Consider the following 26350-nt stretch of genomic DNA (forward strand, 5'->3'; position numbering starts at 1 on the left):
TTGTCTTTTTTTTAAAGATAAAATACTAACCTACTCTGCATTGCTTTTACAAACAGTATCGTTTATTTTTTTTTGTCTCAAAAATCATGCATGGGACAGGAACATAAAAAATGCAGTTCTGTTTCTGCCTCTTTCAGACAGTATGGGCAAATACGTTTATTCTAAGCCAGTATACCTTCCAGTCAACAATCTCCATAAGTCATAATCTACAAGCAGATTATGAGCTGAGCATCTAAATTTAGTCAAATAATGTCTGAATTCAGGATATTTAGCCAAAAAAGAAAAATGTATAGGGACCTATTTCCATCCGGTAGGTTCTCAGTTTATTTTGTGGCTACAAGTTCCTTTAGTATCGTTATGTAACATACCAGACCAGCTACAAATAAACTCATTACGTTACTCTTCTACAAATTTATCACAAAGAACACGCTGATTATGAGGCCCATACAAACTCAAGGGAGCATTTCATTTAACCAAATCATAGGTGTTTTTTGTTTACTTCAGAAACAAAGAAATCCTCCCCTTATTCCTTATTCCATGTCTTCCATAAAGGCATTATACAAAATAGAATGAGTTGGTTTGTCATTCAACTTTAGCCAGTATTTCGGCAGTGCTCTATGTATGGAGGGAAGCGTCCCAGTTCAGCCAAACAGCATCATTTGCAGTACGGCTATTTACATTCAAAATACATTTGTACCAGTTCATTTGAAAAAAAAAGAAAGTTCTCTTATCACCTTTCTTCCACGTTATTTCAGAGCCATAGTTAAAAATGGGTCTTCATGAGGTATCGACAATTTCCAAAAGTTAGTTTAGGATATAACTCATTGCCAATTTCTTTTCTAATTAAATAAGCTGCATTGTAAGCTTTATATTTACAAGATTTTTAGTAACTAACTCAAATGAACCTGAGGTTGAAAAAATAATCCCTAAATAAAAATAAGAATCAACAATTTCAATGGAGTCTTCATTAATACTCAAATTATTCACGTCTTTTGTTTTAGATAAATCATTGTTAAAAAAATAATGACTTTTGTTTTGTTAACATTTACAATCAGTCTACACGTCTTACAAAATGACTCTGAATCAGCAATGAAATCCCTAATAATAATGTGTCAGACAAAATAATCATATCATCAATAAATTCATATTTCTAGTACCAAGTTTTACACCATGAAAAGGGGCTCTCTCTAGCTCAGTTTCAATATCATTCAAAAATAAAGAATATAGCAGTAGGCTTAATACTGCACCTTGCTGAACACCCATCGTACACTGAAAAAAGAGTACATTGAGTAAGACCATATTTTAACTTCACACAACATTTTACAGATTTATACATTCTTTCCAAAATGTTGAGAGATTTTGTACTGAGACCAAAATTCATTAATTTCCACCACAAAAAGTTACAATCAACATAATCAAATGCACTTTTAAAATCGACAAAACAGACATATAATTTGTTCTTTTGACTGCGACACTTTTGCACTAACGGACATAATGTCGATTGTACTACGTCCTGATTTAAAGCCTGTTTGATTATCTGATAAAATATCTTTTGCCAAATGATCTAAACGATTTCTGAAAACAATCTAAACTTACCAACAGAACTTAATACATTTACACCTCTAACTTCCAGGGTAATTCTTGGGACCCTTTGTATGAATAGGACAAATGAATCCATCTGACCAACAGAAATTAAACAGTTTTGTCACAGCCTGATACCCGTCATTTGCAATGCCACATTCCATATCTGTTCTTCTTCTCTTCGGCCTCAACAAATGATTTCCATGTCTTCCTCTCCGTCTCTTTACATAGTTTTCATCGGGATCAGATAGCTACCTTGGTCGGTGCTTTCACCAATATCTGCCCCCTGGCAAGTTTCCCCCAGGGTCGTCGCCGCCGCGGCGCTCCCGCACCACTCACCGGTAAAGTAAGTGTGTTTGATTTCCGTATTTTGGTCGTTATTCTGGTCATCTTCGCTGCCAGCCTCCGCGTCTGCGTCTTGAGGACAGCAAGGACTGATTGGCGGAACACTCGATGCAGAACTGCCAGGTTCACTTGTCATCAAATCTTCCAACCTTTCAACTATTTGCCCGAAAGAACAACGCATCTTGGACGAATCCTTCCAACAATCCTGCATAATTTTCGATCTGGAAAAAAAAAATCAAACTCTTTTTATTTATAAATTTCTCCAATTTTTTTGTATAACAGTCTGATGACCGTAGTTTTCCCACCGGTAATTTGGAAGTAGCAAGAGTTATTTTCTAACATTGCAAGAGATATGTCATACCGAATACAAGCTACAAGGCGTCTAATTAACCATGCATGGGATTAAACCTGCCACCTTGACATCCGAGATAATCAAAAAGCTGGGACTCAGGGAGTCAGAACTCTTGTGCGATTTATATTTTGACCATTAACATTCCAATCCCTCGGGCACGTCCATAGCTACAACACTGTGACCGCAAGCCCGGACCATTCATCGCGTGACTGCAAGCTAGACTATACTATACTATACTATTTTATTTCTCAGGAATAAATCAACAAATACATGTAAACAAATGACTAAAGTTACAACACAAAAAAACAAAAGCTTTAGATACATAAACAAACAAACAAAAACAAAATACCATTCAGCTCCCGAAGGATTGCCCAAAAGAAACATTGTTTCTGTCTAGGGGTTCTCCAAACTGACTGGCAAACGTGAAAACAACAAGCAATAAATATAAAAAGAAGTTTTAACTATACAAAAAAAAGTTAAATAAAGTTACATTAAGTTAAGAAAAAGGTTGGTAAATTATATAATTATTAGACAAACAAATCAAAAGCAAAAAAAAAAAAATCAATTACTAGGTAAATTAAATGAATAAACAAATTAATATATACATTGTACTTCAACTAGATAAATAAATAATTAGACAAGTTGGCAATTTAGCCTAATTAAGTAATTAATTAATTAAATAAGTAGGTAAATATTGCATTTCTAATTCTTTAAATAAATAGTTGAATAAATAAACAAAAATTACAGTCTTACAATAAAAAAAAAAGATTTATAAATAATAAAATGAAGTTTTAATTATATGAAGGGGTTGAAGAAGGTTCGATAAATAAGTTCAATAAAGTGTACAGTGTAGAGCAAAGCATGTAAACTATATGATTATTAATTGTATTAATGAAGTTTGAATACTATAACAAAATCGATGAAATCAAATCAATATCAATCAAATCAAAATCAAGCTGACGATGATCGTCGCCGCCGTTTTAGTTGGTAACCAACAACCTCCCTATATGCTGTATAATAAGTCATGTCATGTCGTTGCTCTTTTTTGAAAAATATATTTTAGGACAAGATAGGTTTTAACAACTGCGCAGTTGTAAGATGTGAGTTGAATTCAAGTTATCGCTGTGCAGTTGTTGATCCTTGAAAGCACTATCTGTTCCGATAATTAGATATTTTTTTCAGAAACCGGCGTTATCATGTCTTTTCGGACATTTTAACTGGTATAAAGATTCATACTCAAAGTAGAGAGCATTTTGTTCGTCATGAAATTATTGTTTCAGTGATTATTCATTTTTGGCGATGTATGACAACTGCGCATGCGTATTTATCATGGTACTATAGTGTCTACAAAGCAAGGCAAACTCTTTCTTCTATAGCATTACTGAGCACGGATCTCTATTGTGTAGAGATTAGTGTAGCAAGCTGGCCGCCAAAAGCTTTCTATTGTTGTTACGCTTCGAGCGCGGCGACCATCCTTTTACTTATGAAGTCTTGGACTCGGAGTTCGAACTCCTTGGGTCCTAGCTCTATGAGATAATGTATCAGGCTTGACTCGGCAATAGATTCTTTGATGTTAAGACGATGAATTGGTTTTAAATGGGTACAATATTATAACAAAAAAATCTTACATCTTTATCGGGCAGAACGTGGGTGGACTCATCCGCCCACCCTCCTTGAGATACGGGTAGATATCCTTGTTGTTGATGCTAGGATAGGGCTTCTTTCCTCGCGAAAATATTTCCCACATAAGTACACCGTACGACCACTGCCAGAAGAACAGCACATTCAAAATATTCTATTTTTAATTCGGAGCATGAAAAGTGTGTTTGTAAACACACTTTTTTAAAACTTAGAAAAAAAATTAGAGTAGACTAAAAGAAAACATAAAATTATCATTTTGCCTGTAATGGAAACAATGGGCTCTGTGCGCGAACTATAGAGAGGGCGCTTTTTGACCACTTTTGATAGACTGGTCCACCCTTAAAATATGGCTTACTATTGGAAACGAGTTGGAAATAAAGTAAGCACTGGGTACGAGGTTGACCTGCCCCCATATTTGAAGTCCACAGTACAGTGGGGACGGGGAACCAGACTAGGCTATCCCGAACAAGAAAAATGTTTACGTTCACAGCGCCAAAACGTGGCCCAAGTTCGCGCGCGTATGTCGCGCAAAGTACGCACGACTAATTTTGTCCTAAATGTGCACAAAGCCATTCGTCGGGCGTTATCGGCAATGCGTTCGAATGCCTTTCCCATGGTCTCCCGCCAGCTCTCCCTTTTTATACCGTTGAGCCGTTGATGGGGTACTTGTGCACGGAACCCATATAAAATGTTTGATTTGAAACTCACCACATCAGTTTTGGAGCTGTACTTCCTGCGTTCCATTGACTCTGGTGCCATCCATTTGATGGGTAACTTGGCCTGTTTGTCCCCGCTGGTGTAGTAATCGGACTCGTCCAGATCACGCGACAGACCAAAGTCCGCGATCTTAACTACGAGTCTATTATCGACCCTGCATGCAGAGGAGGATATGAAGCATTAGCCTTTCGGCGGACACAATAAGGGGGCGTTGATCTGAGGCACTGCTCTGCGATCGCGATCAGACCTACATGCAGCCCGGCTGATTGGACCGATTGACCGTTTACCAGGCGACCGGATGAAAGCAAACATGTTTGATTTGTTTTGCATCCAATTTCACTGAATTTCGATTATATTATGACTTTGTACACCCGCTTAACCAACACGCGCTCTGACATTAAGAAATGTGGCAAAACTGGTAACAAGTCTATCCCCATCGCAAGACATTTCAACCTCCCGGATCACACTGCTTATAACATATCGATTTAAGGCATGGAGCAATTAAGGAATTTCTCACATAATACGATCCTTGACCGAGAGTCCTACTGGATGGCCATATTACGTACATTGACCTCCCCCCCAGGTATTAATGTAGACGAGTATATAGGTCTACAGACAGACAGACAACAAGACCGACAGACTGACAGACAGACCGACAGACGGACCACCAAACAAACAGACCACCAAGTGACATGTAGAAGCTAGATCTGCCAGGGCTTAAAAAGGGAAGAACAAAAACAAAAGATTTTCCGCTTTTGAGCGAAAAGCCAACCAAATGAGAACAAAAAACAAAGGCTTCTGCTTGAAGCGGAAAAGCCAAAAAAACCCAAAAACAAATAGATCTATGTCTGATCGATAAACAGAGCATAGGGCTTTTCTGCTTTATGATGATTTTTTTACGAGTTTATGTCACGAACATAGTTCCATGGAACATTGGCTGTTTTGGCAAATCTTGTAGTTCTTTAGAAGTTCTGGGAATTATATGCACCTGTAAAAGGAGATATCATGACCCATGATAACGTCATTATAACGTCATCCTAAGTTTTACTTATAACACATCCACGTCTAAGTACATACCTCGTTTTAACCCAATCGCACTTGTGCTCTAGATAAAAGGTTTTAAGGCATGCAACGTCACATCCCCGTCCTTGACTATGTATATGCAAAGTTTAAACCTAATCGGACCTATGTTTCTCTAGATATAGGTTTTTTTAAATGTGCATCTTTAAGATGGCGTATCATGACATGTGATTACGTCAGTATTACGTAACTCATCAGTGCACACATTTACTAATAAAGACGTTTACAAAGTCTATGGGATTGTGGGATGGAAGTAACAACAAAAAGATAGGAACACAAACAAAGGCTTTTCCGTAACTTTGCGGAAAAGCCAACAAAGAACAATCATCAGAACAACTCTAAACACCGCACCGACCACTCAATAATTAATACTCACATGCAGTTTCTAGCCGCCAAATCTCTGTGGACGAACCTCTGCCGACCCAGATATTCCATTCCAAGGGCCACGTGATAAGCGAACTGTATCAGCTGTGAGTTGCTCACTCTCTGCCATTAAACAAAGAAAGGAAATCGAAAAATGTTATGATCTCCAATAACAGCAATAATACGAACGATGTAAAATTAGGACAAATTCAAAAGAAATAAAAATGTTAGGATGTAAAACTAAGTCGATGAGTACAACAAATATACCTGCTTTTGCTTCATTAAGAAAGTCTTGAGATCACCGTTTGCCATGAATGGAATCACGATGAGTGGCTGCTCCTTCGGGTCAAAGGTCAATCCCAACAGCCCCAGTACGTTGGGATGATCGAAGGTTTTCATAATTAATCCTTCCTCCAGAAATTTGATGATTTTATAGGGGTCACTTGTATCTGGAAAGAAATATGAACCATTTCTAGGGATTATATTGGTGAAAAACATAATTTGCTCTCTTTAGTACAGATGACACATCCTATTTATTTGTAAAAAAAAACCCCAGTTATTGTATGACATTCACAAATGCCTAAGACAGTGTACCCATTCCTATTGGCCAAAGGCCGTCACGTGGTCGGTCTTAAAAGATTGATAAAACACCGGCTAGCTGGTCTTAAACACTTTCCATTGTCACATGAAATTTTGACTCTGGTCCATTTTACCATTTTTTTGGTTTAACGTTCACAATCCTCGGTTATGCATGCACAATACAACCAATGTGTCAGTATTTTATAGTCCTAAATTCACATGACACCGTACCGGCACAGCTGTGTTGTGCGCCACTCGCACGCGCCAATCTCCGTATAAGGAGTTTAACGACTTCTCGCGAGATGCAAATATCTTAACATAGATATAGAGGGGTGTTTCAAAACACATGAAATAAACTTGCTTAACGAAATCATTGGAAATTTATATTTTTTTGATTTGTTTGGTCTATTTGACCGAAAAGGTATTTATAAATGGGAATAAATGTGCTTGGCCGGTATTCAACAATATGTTTAAGACCAGTTTGGGTAAGGCCAAAAAAAGGGTCCGGATTTTTGGTCAGTGCGCGCGTCGCCGTAGCCATGCGCGTCTGCAAAATTAAAACCTTTTTTTTTTCAATGTAAGATGATGTCTCAAAACCGCCAAACTCACTGGTTTGACTGGAATCCTGCTGCTGGACAATTTGGACGTGTTTTAGTTGGAGTAGATGTTTTTTAGATCGAGTATGAGCTTTATGTGGCCTCTCTGGGCTCCCATACATTTTGCACTAAATTTAGTCGGGCACCTTTTGCAGACGGTGTGAAATTTTGTGATTGTGCGTTCGGAAGCCAGACTGATGGAGTGATGATCGTGTATCTTGAACCTGTAAACGCTTTTTAATTGGCACAATGTGTAAGGGAGCAGACTAATGACCAGCCTGGGCAGCACATATACATGTATGATGTCGTTGTGGTCTGACTAGACCGGTTTTTTTTCTGATTTTTCCAAATTTCCGGAAGAATATTCGTGTCGGTCGAGATCGTAAGTGGGTGCAGAATTCTCAAGCCTTATGGCCTTACTGAGGTCATTTCAAGCTCCACTCTGATGGATATTTTTGATAGTTTTAGGGTGTAGAAGCGTCATCTGCAACATTAACATCAGCCGACATTTAAAGTAGGGGGAAAAGAGTAGGGGGACAAAACAAACCGCGTTGAGGCACCACTTTTGGGGCAAGCTCCATACTAGAAACCGGAGACCTTTTTTGTGTGGTCTAAACCGGTCTTAAACATAATAGTGTTTAAAAACGGGCAAGCACACACTTATTCCAAAATTAATAAAAAAATTCAAGCACTATTTCAAACATAATCAATCAATACTGACAAAAATATGGGGTTATAGATAAACGTTAAACGATCTGAAAACCAGATCAATATAAGACCAAGAAAAAAGGCTCCGGTTTCTGGTATACGCGCGTCGCCGTAGCCATGCGCGTCGGCAAAATTCAAACGTTTTTTTTGTTCAATACAAAATGATGTCTCAAAACCGCCCAACTCAGTGGTTTGACTGGAATGCTGCTGCTGCACAATTTTAACGTGATTTAGATGGGGTTATGATGAGTATAAGCTTTATGTGGCTTCTCTGGGCTCCCATATATTTTGCACTAAATTTAGTCGGGCACCATTTGCAGTCATCAGCCGACATTTGAAGGAAAAACAAGTAAAAAAAAAAAAAAAAAGTCGCGTCGCCTCACCACTTTTGGGGCAAGCTCCATACCAGAAACCGAAGCCTTTTTTTGGCATAAGATCCAGCTTTTGAAAGTTTTCCAAAAGTGAATAAACAAAACTGATTGACTGAATTGATTCAAAGTGGGCTAGTGGGACATGATCCTTAAAGGCCTAATCGTTTAACCAGACTTTTGGAAGTGGTAGGGCCTATACCTTGTACAGTTTTGACTGCCACTGTGCTCTGCACGTCGCTAGGGGAGGAATCTGTGAGCACTGCTTGGTAGACTCGGCCAAAAGCACCTGTTAAGAGATAGGAACTTTAAATAGTTGAATTTTCAAGTTGTAGCAAGTTCTTATGTTCTGCAATGTTGTTAGGCTGAACATCGTAGTTCCAATCAAACCCGGAACCTTTGCTTGGATCGTTTCATCAAACCCTTTTTTGTCCAAATATTCCTGTTTCTTACACAAGTATATTATGTATTTCAGCATACTTCTTGGAATCAGAGAAGTATTTTCCGCAAAAGGGTTCCTCGATGAACGAGCTTGTCACTATTTTATCGAAAGATCTGGAATCTACAAGTCTAAAAAACTTCAAAGGGGCGGATCTAGCTTTCCAGAAACGAGGGGGGGGGGAAGAGTGTTATGAAGGCTGAGGGGAGTCGTGCGTATGCCCCCCCCCCCCGAAAACATGTTGAAATCTACGATGCTTTCTCCTGCATTCTAATACAAAAGTTTAGGAACTTTAGTTTTCCATTAATTATTTTTTGGCTCCATTTTAGTATAGGTTTTCCCAGCCAATTTCCTGAAATGTTCATTCCATTCTGGAAATCGGTCATTCAGTTCGTCTGAATTTGAATGCACGTCTTTAATCCAAGTTCAATTCAACGAAACTTCAATCGTTTTCATTGTCCGTGCATTCGGTATTGAGATACAGACGACCAATTACGTTACCTGTGCTTTCATTTACGCAAGCATACCTTTTCTAAATTGATTTCAGGTACAGCTAATTTGACTGACGGTTAATAAAAAAGAAACCCCTAATTGTATCTCGTGCCAATGGCATTAATCTAAAATTGAAATAGAATGGTGAATGTTTGAAATCGCCCTCTAAAAGCATAAAAGAAGTCTTATCAGCGAATCTGAATGGATATAAACGAAAGGCGCTGCCCAACTACATAGTTGAATGAACCGAAATGCAATCGAATGCTCTGGTAGCGCAAATGAAACGCGTGTTCAGAGAGATTCTCAAATTCAGACGAAAATGAATGACCGATTTTCAGAAGTGAATTAACATTTTAGGAAATTGGCCGGGAAAACCTATAGTATATTAGTCAGCTGCTGAACGGGAGCGGGGGAAGGGGGGGGGGGCTCAACCCCGTCACCACTCCCAAGATCGGCAACTTGATGCACATCCTCTTGAAAGGCCCAAGACAATGTATCTTTTGAAATTTGCCTCATCACAAAACAAAATCCTGTCAGAAATTACACAAAAGATTTTAAATTGGTTTGCTGGCTCACCATGTCCGAGCACTTTTCCCATGCTCAACTGATCGAACCTGATCTTTAAGTCATCGGGAACAATGCTGATGTTCTCGTTCAGGACGATAGCACTCGGTCGTGCCGTTCGTTTTCGACGCTGTGATGCAATTCGGCTGCGTTTCTTTATAGCGGCTGGGGAGAGAAGTTGACTCCGATCCACGGACTCAAAAATGATCTCTGGAAAGTGTGGTATAACAAAAAGAAACCTCGTTTGATATCCCGAGCTTAGGACTTGGTTGAAATACGGCAAATTGTGCTCAATGCTCAATATTTATTCACGGGCTCAAGTTGCATACCATAAATGATTGCGGTGTTATAAAATGGCGCATGTATTCTGTTTCTGATTGTTTCACAAGAAGATTGACATGATACGAGCTACATGTACATAAACTATCTAGTGTGCTGGTTCAGAGTTTTTGAGTCTTATCTATGATTTTTTTGGGATGAAACAAAGAACCAATTTGCGATCCCCTCGCTATAAATCCCTTCATCTTATATTTTGCCCAATTCGGTCTCATTCTAACCCCTTCTTATAACACCTCACCCACAGATTCTGTATCTTGATTGGCCGAGAGCGAGTCACATGGCATTCGATATTTTTGCTATCTTGCTGTGCACGGCCACACGTACTATGGGCTCCGTGCGCCAAAACAAGAGGGCGCGTTTTTACCACTTTTGAGAGCCCCTTGGACGGGACGCGATTTATTTTTCCATACCACACGCGTGCTACTATATAGAATTATGCTACTACCTCATCGATCGAGTCACTGTCATGGATACCACATTGGATTACAAATCCGATGGTGTAAGTTCGATTCCCAGAGGATGCTATTTTAATTTCTTCTTCTTTACTTCTTTTTTTTCTCTTAAAAAGGTCTGTTTATAGTCATTTGGAACATTTTTCTTTTACCAATATGTGGTTTTGGAGGATTTTTTTTAAGGGAAAATAAAGTCCAAGAACCTGACTTGCAACTCAATGTACAGACGAGACACCGTGTGCGTATGGGACTAGCCTTTAGTCAAGTCCTGCGTAGCTATACCCAGACGTATAGCGCCCCGGTTCGCTCGTACCCCCGCCCTGCAAACAGGACGCTGGCCATACTCTGATGAGCTTCACAGAATCTTTTCAAGGAAGTGGCCTATAATTATATGACCTATGTATAACGCAGTGCGTTCATCTTCAACCACATGAAGGCAGCACTAAGAAGGAAGAAGAAGAAGAAGAAGAATCTGGCTACAGCTGTTTAAGAGCGCAGTTAGACAATGTGCGCAAATGCTATCCGAAAACTTCCCATAGATGTGATGGGATGTGATTTCTGTTTCAATGCGGACCATGTGGAGGAAACTTTCAGCGTCGCATAATGCAATCCGACCGTTCGTGATTCGAAACGGAGCCAAAGCAAATGACGGGAATTCTCAATTCACAACACAGATAAGTTTTACAGAATTTCCTACATTATTACGCTTTTCAAAAAAAAAAAATCTCTAAACTGGAATAAAAGAGGAATGAATCAGTCTTAACGGCCGTTTCAAACCTTGCAGAGTCATGACCGTGTGACGCGCAGGTCACGCAAAATCCAACCAATCAGAGCGTGAATTCATGGTTCATAATATCCGCATATATATACATGCATGATTCATATTACTTGAAAATAATGAATAAATGATTAGCTCCACGAGATGCATAAAGGCGGTCGTGGCTCAACCTCGTTCCCAATGGCAACCTCGTTCCCATTGGTACGAGATCTTGCTTTCGCTCGTACCCCCCGCCCTGCAAACAGGGCGCTGGGAAGGGCAGATGAGCTTCACAGAATCCCTCGAAGTGGGGATGACATTCTGGGTAATTTATCATGACCTATGTATAAAGCATCTGGCTGCAGCTGTAGACCGCGGTTAGCCAATGCGCGCAAATACTATCCGGTGTCACGGTCTCACTTCTCCGGCGTGCTGGATTCTCCGGGTGAATGCGGCGGATAATTGAGCACGTTACAGTGCACGTTACATAAGCACGATACATGCTCATGTGTCCGCTGTGCTTACTTTTCCTCGGGCTGTGTTATGGAGTCTACCAAGTCCATAACACAGTGAGAGACACCCAAGAATGTGTTATGTAACACTTCCTGTGGGTCAAGCTTGAGAGGAGTATGGTCATTCCCTGTCATTCCATGGTCTTGCGCAATTACTCTGATTTGTGTTCCCAGCGTCGTTTGTGTGTGTGTTCATGGAGGAATAATTAAGAACGAACTCCTTGGTCTGTGCAAGGTGTGTTCCTTGCTCGCTCGTGGTTGTCTTTATTTTTGCAACCAATGGTTTAAAATAAATGTGTATCCTTCACGTTTTTACATGTATTGGGAGTTGCGTGCGCCACGAAAATTCTGGATTCGACTGGTACCTTGTAATGTATACATTTGTACACTCAAATATCACGTTCACCAGTACAACCCAAAAGAATTCAGCACACAAATAAAGTTGGCGAAATGTACACTACTGCGCAATTTGCGCATGCGTGTTGAGACGAAATTTCCCTCTGCGGAGAAGCTAGCATGCCGGAGAAGTGAGACCGTGACACCGGAAAGTTTTCCATAGCAATGTACACACACCATAACGGATGTGATTTCTTTTTCATTGCGGACCATGTGGACACATTTTGAGCGTGGAATGATATGCATTTCGACCCTTCGTGAATTCGAAACGGAGCCTGAGCAACTAACGGGGGTTGAAAATTTACAAAACAGATAAGTTTTACAGATTTTCCTACACTATTATCCTTTTCAACAAAAAAAGGGGCGCCGCATTTATGAATGAGAATAAAAGAATGACGAATGACTCAGTCTTAACGGCCGTTTCAAACCTTGCAGGGTCGTGGCCGTGACGCCTTGCCGGTCACATGTCACGCAAAATCTATCCAATCAGGGCGTTAATTCGTCAGCCCTTCCCAGCGTCCTGTTTGCAAGGCGGGGGTACGAGCGAAGATCTTTCTGCGCCATGTTATTTCCCATCATGCCTTGCGCGATCTGGGAACTCGCTCGCGCCCATGGAGTCGCGGCTGGTCGTGGTTGCTATGGGGGGGGGGGGGGGGGGGTGCTGGGACATCTCATGGGAGGGGGGTCATGTAGATCAATGATATTTTTTTAGAAACTCAAAATCTCAGTGGGAGGGGGGGGGGCGACTGGGGGGGGGCGACAAGGTTTCATGGGGGGGTTGTCGCCAATGCATGGATCACCTCGGGAGGCTTGTTTTACTACATCACTCAAAGCAGTCAATATTTGTACTGGCGTCAAAATAGCACAAAATATACGAAATGGATCTATAGCTAATTTGGATCTTCCTAAATAGACAAACAGTGAACATGTACTGTAGTTCGTGTCTGAAATATACATTATGATGAGTATAGGCCTAATTGTTTACACTTGCATGCAGTCGAAGGGTGTATCAGTTACTGCTAATATTATATCTGCACCGTACTGTCTTACCACATGATGTAGTTCGTGTCTATAAATACATTTTGATTGATGATTATAAAAAAAATATATATTAATATTGTTGTCCATTATTATAATTGTCCATGCAATCGAAGGATGTACCAAGGGACATATCACTTGTTACTGAAATATATCTGCACTGACAGAAAACGTTTGGAATCATGTTATAAATGGTGCCTTGGATTGAACACACCTGTTTTTCATGATTTGATTTTGGGCACAAACACTTGTCCATTTTTCGAAACTCGGAGGAAGACTTGTAAAATGTAACCGAATGGATATTACATTGTTGTAAACCATACACCTTACATGGCGTGGTGAAACATAATTCACAAATATTGACTGCTTGGAGTGGTGTAGTAAAACTAGCCTCCCGGTAGTGTTGGATGATTGGGCGCCTCGGGAGATAGTCTCAATCATTCAACACCGTACCTTGGGGTCATTAGTTTTGACTATTTCCCCCACAAACGATGTTGTATTTGTATATAAGCAACCATTGCCTAGTCTCCGCATGTATTGATGTGCTAGAGGTTCATGTTGTTTAGCCAAGGAAGGAATAAAGATTTTTGTATATTTAGTTCTCTCTCGAATCTTGGTATTTTTAACATACTCTTATTCTAAAAGAGAAAATATGTTTTTTGGGGTGTGGTTTGAGAATAATAATATATTTGTCGAAACTGTAGTTTTTTTGGGACGCAGGATGCGTGGTCGTTTATAAGATATCTAACCTAAACAAATGAAAACGACTTTACAGCTGAAAATGTCACTTGCTGGTTAAAACTTACTAGGATGTTTTAAGATTGAGGAATATTCTTTGCAAAAGCTTTGCCACAATTACTGAGTTAGACACAAATCTCTCACTTGTTTTATGACTTTTTATCGAGAACTTGAACAATTCGATTTTTAAGCGTCATTATAGATTCCTGCAAGAAACAGATTGGAATATATACAATAGAACTTCGACGGTTCAAATAATGGTGTAAAGCATGCAAAAGGAAATACAAGACAAACCTTTGTAGAGAGCTCTGATCTGCGTTAAAAGAAGAACCTCGTTGTTGCTCTTCATCCTGAGTGTCTGTCTGTAATACTTGACCACTAGGAAGAGCAATAGGAAGAGTAAGCATGCTGCTGCTGGTGGGACGACATAAACAGCGAGAACGAAAAGCCAATCCGTTTCCATCTTCACAGCGATGACTGCTTGCTCGAGGCTACCAGCAAAATTCTGAAGTACAATGTGAAAATGATCACAAAAGTGAAAAGCTACTTCAAGTTAATTCCAACACAAGTATAAAGCTGGTCACTGAGCGCACAATTCTTGCGCACAAAGTGTTTTCATGCATGCATGTGGCCTACACAATTTACCAGATTTAGCCCCGGGTAATCCTATATGATAGCACTGCCCAGCCTCTCCACCAGTCCACAACCAGTCTAATTCATAAGTGACATTCAGAGAATCAGTCCGTAAGATGGGCACAAGGAGGACATTTAGCTGGCTCTCTGGGACCAGCAAAATTTAAAAAGCCACTTTAAGTTAAAAAATAACCAATGCAGCGTAAAACTAAAAACCTAGTCTCTAAATGTAATGGTTTTTCACTATTTTACATTTAGAGATTAATAAGCTGTTTGAAAGATAGCTGTTAAGCATTCGTCTGACCACCTTATTACCTACTATAGCAGGCGCGGATAAAGAGGGGTGGGGGGGGGGGGGTGGGGTGTGGGGGGGGGGGGGTCTCGAACCCCCACTGCTCTGACTCAATTTTTTTGTTCATAGAAATACAAATAATGTTACACCCCCCCCCCCCCCGGCTCCGACACCATCAAAATTATTGTGGTAATAATATCCGTCTGTGCACGAAAATCGGACAAAGCCAGCTGGGTTACAGGGGTATTTCTACACTATATATTCTGTATTATAGTGTTAATAATCGTCGGATTTGAACAGCGGTCCATTGAAAGTATGGTACGAGCCCCCCCCCCCCCCCCCCCCCCCCCGTCTACATTTCAGCATTGATTTGCTGATCAAACCCACCTGCAACAATTCCTGGATCCGCCCCTGTATTATTTCAAACTGGTGTTACGCCACAAAGGAGAAAAACAATTGTGAATGCATGTAGTAGGGCCTCCAAATGGGCCGTGCAGTTTTGTCCGGTACACGGCAACAAACCGTCGACGTCGCATGCGCCTAAACTCGGAGAGTTACACGTATGTACTTGTTTTTCAAAAGGGTTAAACTTACTGTGGATGTGTAGCAGGCTCCAGATACAAGCATCAACTCATCCAGGCTGTCACTGGGCAAGCTATAGAAGAAAATACTTTCCAATTTGGGTCATGTAAGTAACATTAATTCCTTCACGGTCCTCATGATGTATATACATGATGCATACTTATAGAAGTGACATTGAAAATGCTAGCCGTCAAATCATACAATTCTACACTGTCTGTATTTACTTTCTCCTACTTCCTGGTTCATGGCATGGTTATGCCTGAGTGAAGCTGCATTCCAGCAACACAAAGATAACGTTTAGATATTAGGCCCCGGTTCAGAAACTCTTAAAACGAACGTCCTACTATGAGGGAATAATCCTCAAGCTTTATTTACGTTATAAAAGTAAAATGATATAGTTACGTAAAACAGTCACAAAGAAAAGGTAAAATTTAGAACAAGAAACAATTATTAAATAACGTCATAGGAAGATTAGAATATCAAGGAACGATTGAAGACTACTCCCAGAAGACAACACTGCCAGCAACTCAATTGAAAAGAAATTATACTTAGCATCGCGTGACATATTATTTAACCAAGTGTTTCAGTTAGTACTATAATTCGTGTCTTTATTAACAAAACAAGACATGCATGTGTACCGAAAGCCTAGGTCATAAATGTCACAATCACAGGATTAATTGAATAGCAAAGTGAGAAGACGGTAAGGCAAGGCAATAGAACTGGAAACCCATTATTTAAGAGGAAAAAAACACGAATCGATTAAAGATACACAATTTAATGAACGAAAAATTGATCAAGGGAACTGGAACTGGTCATGAAGTTCAGAAGAAAGACTAGAGGGATCATTCATCCACTCTGTCGATCCAGACTGTTGTATAATTATTTGGAGTAGAATATTACAAAAAAAGACACCATAGCTATTTTGGAGAGGCGAGTGATAGATTTGTTGATTTCTTGTTTGGTTGGGGTAACTGAACCTCGGCTTCCTACTTCAATAGCTATGAATGTGCCGTTGAAGCCCATTTGAGTTATAAATGTCATGAACAAGATTGGTGTATTTACGGCACTTATAGGAATGGCTTTTTTCAAAGTTGGTCTCAGATGGCACTGTTAGTTCAACGATTGTGAAGTCCTGAACAAGCACTGAAAAGAACGATTAGCGTCGATATGACGACAGGATGATAAAAGTAAAACGATTTGAATTTCAACATTCAATAACAAGATGTGCATATACGTAAAAAGCTGTTGTTTACAGACAGGCACAGGATCGGGTTGGGGGTAAAACCCCCCAGCTCTGTCAACAATTGTTTTTTTTCATATAAATTTATTAAAAATGATGCGACCCCCCCCCCCCCCCCTGCTCCTACTGGTAATAACGTCCGCCTGTGCACAAAATGCGGACAGAGCCAGCTTGGTTATGGGGTATATATATGTACCATATATTCTGTAGTATAGTGTAAATAATCGTCGGATTTGAACAGCGCATCCATTGAAAGTATGGAACAAGCCCCCCCCCCTTATTGATTTGTGGAGGCCAAGTGTCCGGAGAAAAAAACCCCTGTGTACATTTCAGATTTTTTTCGCTGATGAAACCCCCCCCCATTTTGTCCTGGATCCGCCCCTTGACAGGACAGCATTCAGTCAAGGCAGCAAGGAAAAAACAGTCGTTTCCGATATTCAAACCCACACACGGAGATCAGGCTAACAAGTGCATGACAATGAAAAAGCTGATCATCGGATATGTCTGTTATTCTAATCATGCGAACCAGATTACGTCGATACATATAATTTATGTACTGAGGCCACCAACCAGGAACATTCAGGAATTATTATTTCATTTCGTTTGCTCTCGCGCGTGATATAGCTGCATTCACGCGGCACTTCGCCATCGATCACGATCTTCCTTGGAGTTCTCTAAATTCAATCTGCTTTTCTCGGAGATACGACTCAGAACGAGAACGGCGAGCTGTCGATTGGACTCAGAATCCTAGTAAGTTGATTGTGTTTATATAAAGGGTACGTTATTTTATTTTAACTATTCGGAAATAATACTAAAAGTTCATCGTTATAAAAATAAATGTAGCGTGCTAACGAAGCCACGGATCATTGTGATGGAAGGAAGAGATTTTACTACTTTTTCTTGAGCGATCGTTTGAAACCAAAGCTTTATGAAAATTTGACATTTTAAAACATTGATACATTGCTGGAGGGCTTTTAAGAAGGACGGACACATTCCTTTGAAGTATTGTTATGAATACAATAATCCAGAGGAACATTCGTGCACATAATATGCCTTCAAGTGTCTTTCTCCCTCTCTTGCGCATTCTACTCCCTGATCAGCCTCAAGCGAGTTTACTGTACGTTGCAGGGTGAGCAAAACAGTGTCTTGACTGGAGGGGGAGGGGTCGTCCCCTTGAGACTTGTGCTCTCTTGTTTCCCCCGCTCATTTGAGGAAAATAAAACAAAGATTTTTTAGAGGATGAAAACATGCGTGTCGCGAGGGAGGGAGGGGGTCGCTTACCCCCCCCCCCCCCCGAAAAGCAAAGGAAAAAAGAAAGAAATGTGGAGTCATATTTGCTGTTAATTTAATACACATTTCACAAAACGGGCGTCTGCAGGGGTGTCAATGGGGGTGGGGTGGGCAAATGTCCCTCGTCCTAGATAAAATGATAAATTGAGAATATGCTAGTGAAAGTACAAGGATTTTTGGGGAAAACTATGCTTCTCCCTAGGAAAAAAATCCTGGCGACGCCCATGGGTGAAAACCTGTTATACGTACCCCTGCGGACAAGAAGACCGTCCTGTTCCCCTCCCAAGTTGTATCCCAAATACACTACTGCAGCGAAATTTACTGGATTGCAGATCACAGATTCGCCAAGGAATCGAATTAGCTTTCAAGATGGACCAAGCTACAGCGGGGGTCCTTGTCTGCATCATTGCGCTCCAAGGGCTTCTCTTTGTGGCAGTCGTAGCTGTTCTCCTGGCCAAATATTACAGGGTCAATCTTGTGCTGAAGAGTTACTACGAGATTATGCTGTTAATTCGCATCAGAGCAATGCACAGAGGTGATGTCTTTTGCTGGTCCTTTAGAGTCACTGACTGACTTACTGACTGACTCCCCGACTGATTGGCTGACTGACTCCCCAACTCCCCGACTGACTGACTGACTCCCCGACTCCCCGACTGACTGACTCCCCGACTCCCCGACTGACTGACTCCCCGACTCCCCGACTGACTGACTCCCCGACTGACTGACTCCCCGACTGACTGACTCCCCGACTGACTGACTCTCCGACTCCCCGACTTAGACTGACTGACTCCCCGACTCCCCGACTGACTGACTCCCCGACTCCCCGACTGACTGACTCCCCGACTGACTGACTCCCCGACTGACTGACTCCCCGACTGACTGACTCTCCGACTCCCCGACTTAGACTGACTGACTCCCCGACTCCCCGACTGACTGACTCCCCGACTCCCCGACTGACTGACTGACTCCCCACTTTTCGTATTTACAAAGGAAAGAAAGGACAAAATAACAAGTCAATAACCAAGAGTTGCACTTGAAATAAAAAAAAAATACATCGGTTTTTAGTGTGATCAGCTATTTCGTAGCTGAGCTTTACCAGCTCAAATTAAATAAACTTATTATTGGCGCCCTTGACCTACCAATCAAAACTGAGGTTTTTCGTTGTACAAGTGAGGCCTATACAATCTGACAAGGAAGTCATTTTGAAATAATAAAAACGTATGACGAATTAAAATAAACAGTGACATCCTGACATAGGCCACTTTGCGTGACATTTTGTTTTGTGGATATTTATTTTTCAGAAATGAAACCGGAATCTTATCACAGAAGGAAAGCCAATCAATCTTATTTCATTTGAACGAGGAAATTTAATTCAAAGCTTGTCCTTGTCTCTTTATGCAGTGTTTGCTCCATCTATAAAGTTACCGAAAATAACCATTTACAGCGCGAATGCGAAGGCGCTATTAGGTTTGGGGTAAATAATGGGTTAAGAGTTTGCCCAAACCAAACTGCGCCCTCCATAGTGACTGCAATAAAAATAGATTCGTTTATTTTGAATTGCTCTTTTTCTAGCAGTATCAAAGTTATTCAATATTGAATGAGTTATCGAGGGATAAAATCCTACGACTTTTAGTTCTTGAATTATTTTTTCATAAAAGTTGAATTATTGGCTGCCATGCGAGACAATAATTCGGCTCTGGCAGGGTGGGTTCATTGTGCACGAAATTAAGTACACTTGGCAGAGGGTTGCAGACGCACCAAATTGAAAACAGTGTAGGTTTCTTGTTTGTTAAAAAAAATACAAATTGAAAACTCATTGTCTGAACGATGATCATATATTACAGTGAATAAAGCGTCGAATGGGCAACAACTAGAGCCGACTGGCCCAACTCTGGGGACAAGCGCCGCCAACGTCCAGCAACCACATCCGGAACCTCAGACCATCGTCCTTGACGATGGAATCAGCATCGCCGCCGATGATGTACAGATCAAGTTCAGCCAGTTACAAATGGAGGATGAACTTGGGCAGGGTAATCATATTAGGAACACTGGCGTATATATGCTGAGAGGCCAACAGGGGCGTGCCCCAAGCCCCTCCCCCCCCCCCAAAAGAAGATGTTTAAACACCGTTAAACCAGAGGATTGAAGAAAAGTAATGTGTATAAATCGATGTTGTAGTCTTCTGATCCCCTTTCCCTTTATGGACACTAAAAAGAAAAGGACAACGAGGAGAGAGAAAAACCTATTGTCAAATGAAGTCAGCTCCCCCCCCCCCTCCTTCCCACTTTTCACTGATGCCGTTATTCAGCTACTTCTGACACAATATTGGGTGTGCCAACTCTTGATTTGGATCTACCCGTGGCAATATGATTAAATAATTAAATAATTCTGATTGTGTTTATCATTTCCGTGTTTTGATCCTGCATGGAAAGTTACCCCAACTGTCACTGTTGCTCACGTTTTTCAGGTGCTTTTGGGACAGTTTATCGAGCCGTCTTCAATAATTGGTCAGCCGGAGAACGAAGCATTGTGGCCGTTAAGACGGTTGAAGGTGTGTGCCAATTTCTTGTCCAACTTAATAGGCTCATGCATTATTTTGAACTGTCAGTTCATTTTTTTCCAACCAATTTGCCGGATCCGAGCGAAAAGTCTGGTGTCAGCCCAGGCTCCGACGACGTTTTGGACGCCTAATCCATGATTTATTCAGAAGGTTTTGGTGGAAAGCTTATTTACTACTTTTTCTGATGCAACCATACTAAAAGTGCTCCATACATACTTTCGAATGACCTGTTTTGATCAACCATTTAGTGAAAGTATCTGCAATGAATCTTCTATAGAGCCTGAAAGTTCACCCATGGTGGCGCGCTATCTGGACCCTTGAATGGGAAACTTAACGCTTAAAAGGTGTAGAATTTGCAATTATTTTGGTTCATTGACTTCTTAAGAAAATAACCTCGAAAGGCCTTTGTGAAACTGTTACTAGCATATCAATTTATGGAAACTAATAAAACTTTCTCTTTAAAGAGAAATATCGTACCAAAAAAAATACCTCTCACTTCTGAAAATCTAAAATAATGCGGACTGGTAAATGGTGCAACTTACGGATGTACACCCCTGAATCAGTTCACGTAGATCAGAATTTCTGAAATTTGTGCTGGCCATTAGATGAAAACGGAAAGTGAAATAGAAAACCAAGAATTATTTTAAGGTTTTCAAGTTGTGTGAATAAACTCAAAGGAATCATTAGTATTTAAGAAAGAAATCAAATCCATGAACTGCTCGAGCCAACCTCATAAATATAGAATCCATCGGCTGTAGGTAGCTAAATGTTCGCAAGGTTAGGTTCGTTCTCATGCGCGTAGACGATATAAAAACAAACGTAAGAGAAATGAGACCTAGGAACGACAATGCCGGATGTGGAAATGTCGTAAATGAAATATGTTTTTATCTATCTCCAAGTGAGTTTTGTTTTCAAGTTTACTTCAAGAATACCCAAAACAAAATCCCAACATAAGTGTTTTTTGTTGATTACGGTAAGAAATTTAAATCATTCTACCAAAAAGTAAAGATTGAGAAAGGGCAACCCAATGTAATGAACGTATAGGCGGGCCGTACGAGGATCCATGGAGCTTGCCGTGTGACTTTGAGCTCTGTATTACAGACCTTATTCAAGAGCGAATGCGGATATTTTTTAGTTAACTAAACGGGATTTGTCTTGGTGTTGGAACTCATAAAAAATAATGACGTAATTTATACACTCGCTCAAAAATTATGGCTTATTCAAACGCAGATGCGGATCCTTCCAGAATCGTCCAATTCCTGAAGGAAGGACTGTTGATGAAGAGCTTCAATCATCCCAACGTACTGAAGCTGCTTGGCTTGACCTTTGACCGATCGGGTCAGCCACTCATTGTGCTTCCCTTTATGGCGAACGGTGACCTGAAATCTTTCTTAGTGAAGCAAAAACAGGTACGTAGATCTGTTCCCCCTTGATTTTTAACATCCACGAGCAAAACTGCACTCATTTAAAACTTGTACAGATAAAGAATAAGTACACGTACGACGTGATTCTAAAGCTAAACTGATCCAAAGCTTAAGTCGAAAGATATAATTTAGGCTGTGGTAGTCACAATTTAACACAGTCCAGATTTCTTGGCGGTTCTCAAAGAACATTAGAATAACCAATCACAATTTTGAAAAAGTAGCATACATACGGTAACAATGTTAGCGTTTTGGCGTTTACTTTTACATTGTATTAGCATAATTAGTGTACACACTTTCCCTGTTTTTCTATAGAACTTGAGTCACACGCAGCTTACCATGTTTGCCTATCACGTGGCCCTGGGTATGGAGTACCTCGAAGAACAACAGTTCGTCCACAGGGATTTAGCTGCGAGAAACTGCCTGTAAGATCATGAAGTTTTCCGGGCATCAAGCTTTAACGTTTCTTTCCCCCCTAAATATAAGTTAACGAGTGATACAAACGGTGTAAATAATAACATGGTCATGACACCTCTTGTGGCTTGCATGTGGATGTGACCCGCTCTGCAAAAATGAGCCTGTTGTGGCAAAACTGACATTTTGAGTTAACTACATGGGAATGAAATAAGCTTTCATTTGTTATATCATGGACCTCTCTATAGGATATTTGATTGAATTGTTGTGTTTGTTTCATTCTGCCCCTTTTTTCACCAAGAAGAAACGTCTCAATGGAGAAAAAGGGGTGATATTACATTGACCACTTACCAAATTATCAGTCCAAAAGATCAGAGTTTTGAGAGAAAAATACTAAATTTGACTTGTTCAAAGTTCTATACAAACCGCTCGTTTCCTCACTGTCAGTGAGGAAAAGAGCGGTTTGCTCGTGTATATTGATTTTGACATCGACCGGCATACTTCTCACAAAATGTGCCAAACCTCCACTATATTCAGTTAGATACGCAGGATCGGAATAAAGCCAAATATATCTCCTTATTTAAGGGTCGATGACAAGCTTGTCGCAAAGATAGCGGATTTCGGCTTGTCCAGAGATCTGGACGAGTCCGATTACTACACCAGCGGGGAGAAACAGGCCAAGTTACCCATCAAATGGATGGCACCAGAGTCAATGGAACGTAAGGTGTATAACACCAAAACGGATGTGGTAAGTTAATATATTTTATATAGGCCTACAATGGAATTTTCTTACTCATCAATATTGCTCGTTGAAAGTTTCATAAAGTTGTGTTAAACGTTTTCATTTCCTTCTTGTTTTAGAAATATCCTATTATATAAATATCGGCCGTAGGTCTTTGTTTGTTGTTCCTACTGTTTGATATACCAATGGTGGGCAAAATAAACTTGCGGCTCAACTCAATTGTGAATAAGATAACGGTCCCTTCTTCTTCTTTTTTCTCTTTTTATTTCGGGAAAGAATGACCCAGAATTCCGATTTTGTCACAGTGTTTAAAATATTGAACCAATTTACAAAAAAAAGTTGTCTGTCGTGCCACATTTTATACGATATATTGAATTTCTAACTATTTTCAAATGTCTTCCACAGTGGTCCTATGGGGTACTTCTGTGGGAGCTGTTTTCTCGTGGTCGAACGCCCTACCCTGATATTCACAACAGGGACGTGCACTCGTATCTAAGGCAAGGCAAGCGTATGAACCCACCTAGGTTTTGCCCTACAAAGATGTAAGTTAACAATATTTAGGTCTACTCCTGTTTTGCTGTAATTTTCAGAAATGGATGGAATTGGGGGGTTGGAAATATATAGCAAATATAGTTACACTGACTTTTTGAGGTTTTGGGTTCGAAAATGCTATAAAAACCAAGAAAAACAATCATTTTCCTGTAGTCTGGTTCCCTGACTCCATTTAAGAAGAAACAGAGCAGTTTACATACATTTGGGAATTGTAAGGTCAGGGAACCAGTCTAGCTGGCTTGTACCCGTTCATAGGTGTGTAATCGATTGCAAACAAGTGCGATGGTCAATTGGGGTCAGTATTTGAAAAAGCCAGTTTTTTCCAACGCTGATCGGCCGATCAGCGTTGGAAATTGATACAAAAATACCACTTTTCTTGAAATTGACAGTATACCAGGTGCCATGATTTTACAGGATGCTTTACACTGTCATTCACTAACAGCCCAGCAAGGTAATTCAAAATGATTTGGTAGTTTTATTTTTTGATGTTTGCAAATGTTGTATTTTCCCTTTAATGCAGTTTAACAATTGCCATCAAAAACGAAAGTAGCAGTCAAGGGCGGATATATAATACAATCATTTTGGGGGCCCAAACATTTTTTTGTTCCTCGAAAAAGTGGGTCCCACAAATTATTGCGTGGGGTCAGGGGCCCGCTTAAAGGTCCCGAAATTTTTTGGATTCTAGATGCTCTGTGGTGCGATCTGAGGCTATTTCCGACCACTTTAACCAAATATTTTGGAGGAAAAAGTGCCTGTCTTTATTACGACGCCACTTTAAAGAAAAAAACAAATTGGTTTCTTTTCTTTTCAGGGCCGGGGGATGGCCCCCGTTGCCTCCCCCCGGATCCGCCCTCGGTAACAGTTCGAGCTCTATAACCTTGTCAAAATAATAACATCTATTTCAGGCTGGCATTCGCGATGAACCAAACTATTTCTAAGATTTGAAAAATTAGGAGTGACTTCACACAAAAGCCTGCTACATTCGTTCGAAACGACTCCAGAGTAAAAACAAAGTTTGCTCGTCTGAAATTTAAATAGCATTACACTCTGGGTCGACTGCTGGGTCGCTCCTGATGTTATTGGATCTGATCGACTCTGACACACCAGTCTGAACTGACATGGGTGTTTAACTTTCTTCTCGGTCTTGTCTAGATCTGCCATCATGCGACACTGCTGGCTAGACTCCGCGAAGAAGCGATGGTCCTTCGGTCAAATAGTCCAGGAGCTGGAACCACTCGTGACCCACGGCAACGCGCAGGGCATTGCTCCGTCGTGTGCGAAGCCCGTCCATGGACCATGCTCGCTGAATGTTCCTGGTGTTCCTCCTCAAATGGTGTCTGGAAGCGCCATTTCGGGGAAGGATCGTTCGCCATCCGCTGCTTGTCGGGGTTTGCAGGGGGCGTCAGCAGGGGGGAGTGGTCGCGTTGACGATCGCTTTTCGATGGAAGTCTTGAAGAGTGGGGTAGGAAAGCCGGACGGCGGTGATTACAGAAGGGAAGCGGATTGCTACCAGCAAAGTAGCTCGTCCGTCTGATTGCTTGCTCTGACACCATGATGTATGAGCCCAGGCCTTGATTATTTGGTACACCTTATTAAAAGTGGCTTGTTATATACGTCCTTGTGGCTGAATAGTACTAATATAGGCCTTCATAAATAAATGTTAATAAGGTACATAATGCACGATGATGAATACAAGAATATATGCAAAGGTAAAAATAATTGCCTGGCGCACTCTATAATTGTCGAGTTGTAATCAGCTAAATCAGTTTTTATATGATAATAAGGCCTATACCGAACATTCGTTTCCTTTCTATGTTTCAATTTTATCCTCAATTTCAAATTTGAGAGGATTTGATAAATTAGTTATGTATGATATTTATAGCCCTATATTTGAGTCGCATGATGGGCCAGACCCTCTATAAGGCAATGTGGAACACTACTGTCAAATCAGTTATGATATGTTTGCCCAAGGCTAAGCAAAAGAACTGCTGATTCGTCTACTAAAAGTGATGCTGCTGAAATTGCTGAAGATTTTAATCAACACCTTATTAGTGTTGGGAAATCGTCCGGACTGGGATAATTGTAATCAGAATTTTGACAAACTGCATGGATTATTTGGATTTTAGTATTGCTCCTATGACAAAATGTAATATTCTGTAATTGTAGCTTTAGAGCCGGCATTGTCCCTGACAACTGGAAGAGAGCACGTTCTCACTTTTAAAAGTGGAGCCTACACGAATGATTTGGCAAACTACCAACCCATCTGTGTTTTGCCGATATTGTCTAAGATCATTGAGCGTCATGTTTATAATCATTATCGGGCATGAAATCCTCTCGGATCATATCAACAATCAGGATTAGTCCTGTCAAACTGTAAGTTAACGAAACTCACTAATTATCTGTTTGAAAATATGGACCAGGGTAAACTTTGCGGTTTAGTACTCATTGAATTGAGAAAGATCTTGTAGCCCAGGATCATGATCTTTTACAAAAATAGCAATCTATATCGTGACTCAATATAATAATCGTTAAAAACACAATGTACAGTAAAATGTTGACCTCCACTC

The 26350-nt window shown here is 40.5% G+C and overlaps 2 protein-coding genes across 3 annotated transcripts; one reads left to right on the plus strand and one right to left on the minus strand.

Moving 5' to 3' along the window:
* Positions 1-70: 70 nt before the first annotated feature.
* Positions 71-15686, minus strand: LOC119740115 (hepatocyte growth factor receptor-like). Its single transcript, XM_038215316.1, has 9 exons — positions 15577-15686; positions 14352-14562; positions 9838-10035; positions 8533-8619; positions 6347-6528; positions 6093-6202; positions 4628-4790; positions 3907-4043; positions 71-2147 (listed from the first exon to the last, which is right to left on the minus strand). Exons 1-9 carry the CDS (start codon positions 15607-15609, stop codon positions 1805-1807), a joined length of 1464 nt encoding a protein of 487 aa, XP_038071244.1. The 5' UTR covers positions 15610-15686; the 3' UTR covers positions 71-1804.
* On the plus strand, positions 15482-26347 carry LOC119740114 (hepatocyte growth factor receptor-like). 2 transcript variants are annotated; one of them, XM_038215314.1, is made up of 9 exons: positions 15482-15670; positions 18427-18629; positions 19939-20124; positions 20562-20645; positions 21885-22063; positions 22391-22500; positions 23075-23237; positions 23637-23773; positions 24936-26347. In XM_038215314.1, the coding sequence occupies exons 1-9, from the start codon at positions 15582-15584 to the stop codon at positions 25315-25317; spliced, it is 1533 nt and encodes a 510-aa protein (XP_038071242.1). In that variant the 5' UTR covers positions 15482-15581; the 3' UTR covers positions 25318-26347. The 2 variants fall into 2 exon arrangements, with proteins under 2 accessions (XP_038071242.1, XP_038071243.1); XM_038215315.1 differs by lacking the exon at positions 15482-15670 and adding an exon at positions 17458-17554.
* The last annotated feature ends 3 nt before the right edge of the window (positions 26348-26350 follow it).

The sequence above is a fragment of the Patiria miniata genome, unplaced genomic scaffold, assembly GCF_015706575.1.
Source record: "Patiria miniata isolate m_02_andy unplaced genomic scaffold, ASM1570657v1 HiC_scaffold_4, whole genome shotgun sequence".
Taxonomy (NCBI): Eukaryota; Metazoa; Echinodermata; class Asteroidea; order Valvatida; family Asterinidae; genus Patiria; species Patiria miniata.

What these genes read in the sequence shown, in the direction of transcription:
- LOC119740114 (XM_038215314.1), top strand. Translation starts at nt 15,582, where the DNA reads ATGTGTAGCAGGCTCCAGATACAAGCATCAACTCATCCAGGCTGTCAC. An exon ending in CATCAGAGCAATGCACAGAG is followed by an intron (nt 18,630 to 19,938) that starts GTGATGTCTTTT and finishes CATATATTACAG; the next exon opens with TGAATAAAGCGTCGAATGGG. An exon ending in GGCCGTTAAGACGGTTGAAG is followed by an intron (nt 20,646 to 21,884) that starts GTGTGTGCCAAT and finishes ATTCAAACGCAG; the next exon opens with ATGCGGATCCTTCCAGAATC.
- LOC119740115 (XM_038215316.1), bottom strand. Translation starts at nt 15,609, where the DNA reads ATGCTTGTATCTGGAGCCTGCTACACATCCACA. An exon ending in GAGCCTGCTACACATCCACA is followed by an intron (nt 14,563 to 15,576) that starts GTAAGTTTAACC and finishes ATTGTACTTCAG; the next exon opens with AATTTTGCTGGTAGCCTCGA. An exon ending in GATCAGAGCTCTCTACAAAG is followed by an intron (nt 10,036 to 14,351) that starts GTTTGTCTTGTA and finishes CACACTTTCCAG; the next exon opens with AGATCATTTTTGAGTCCGTG.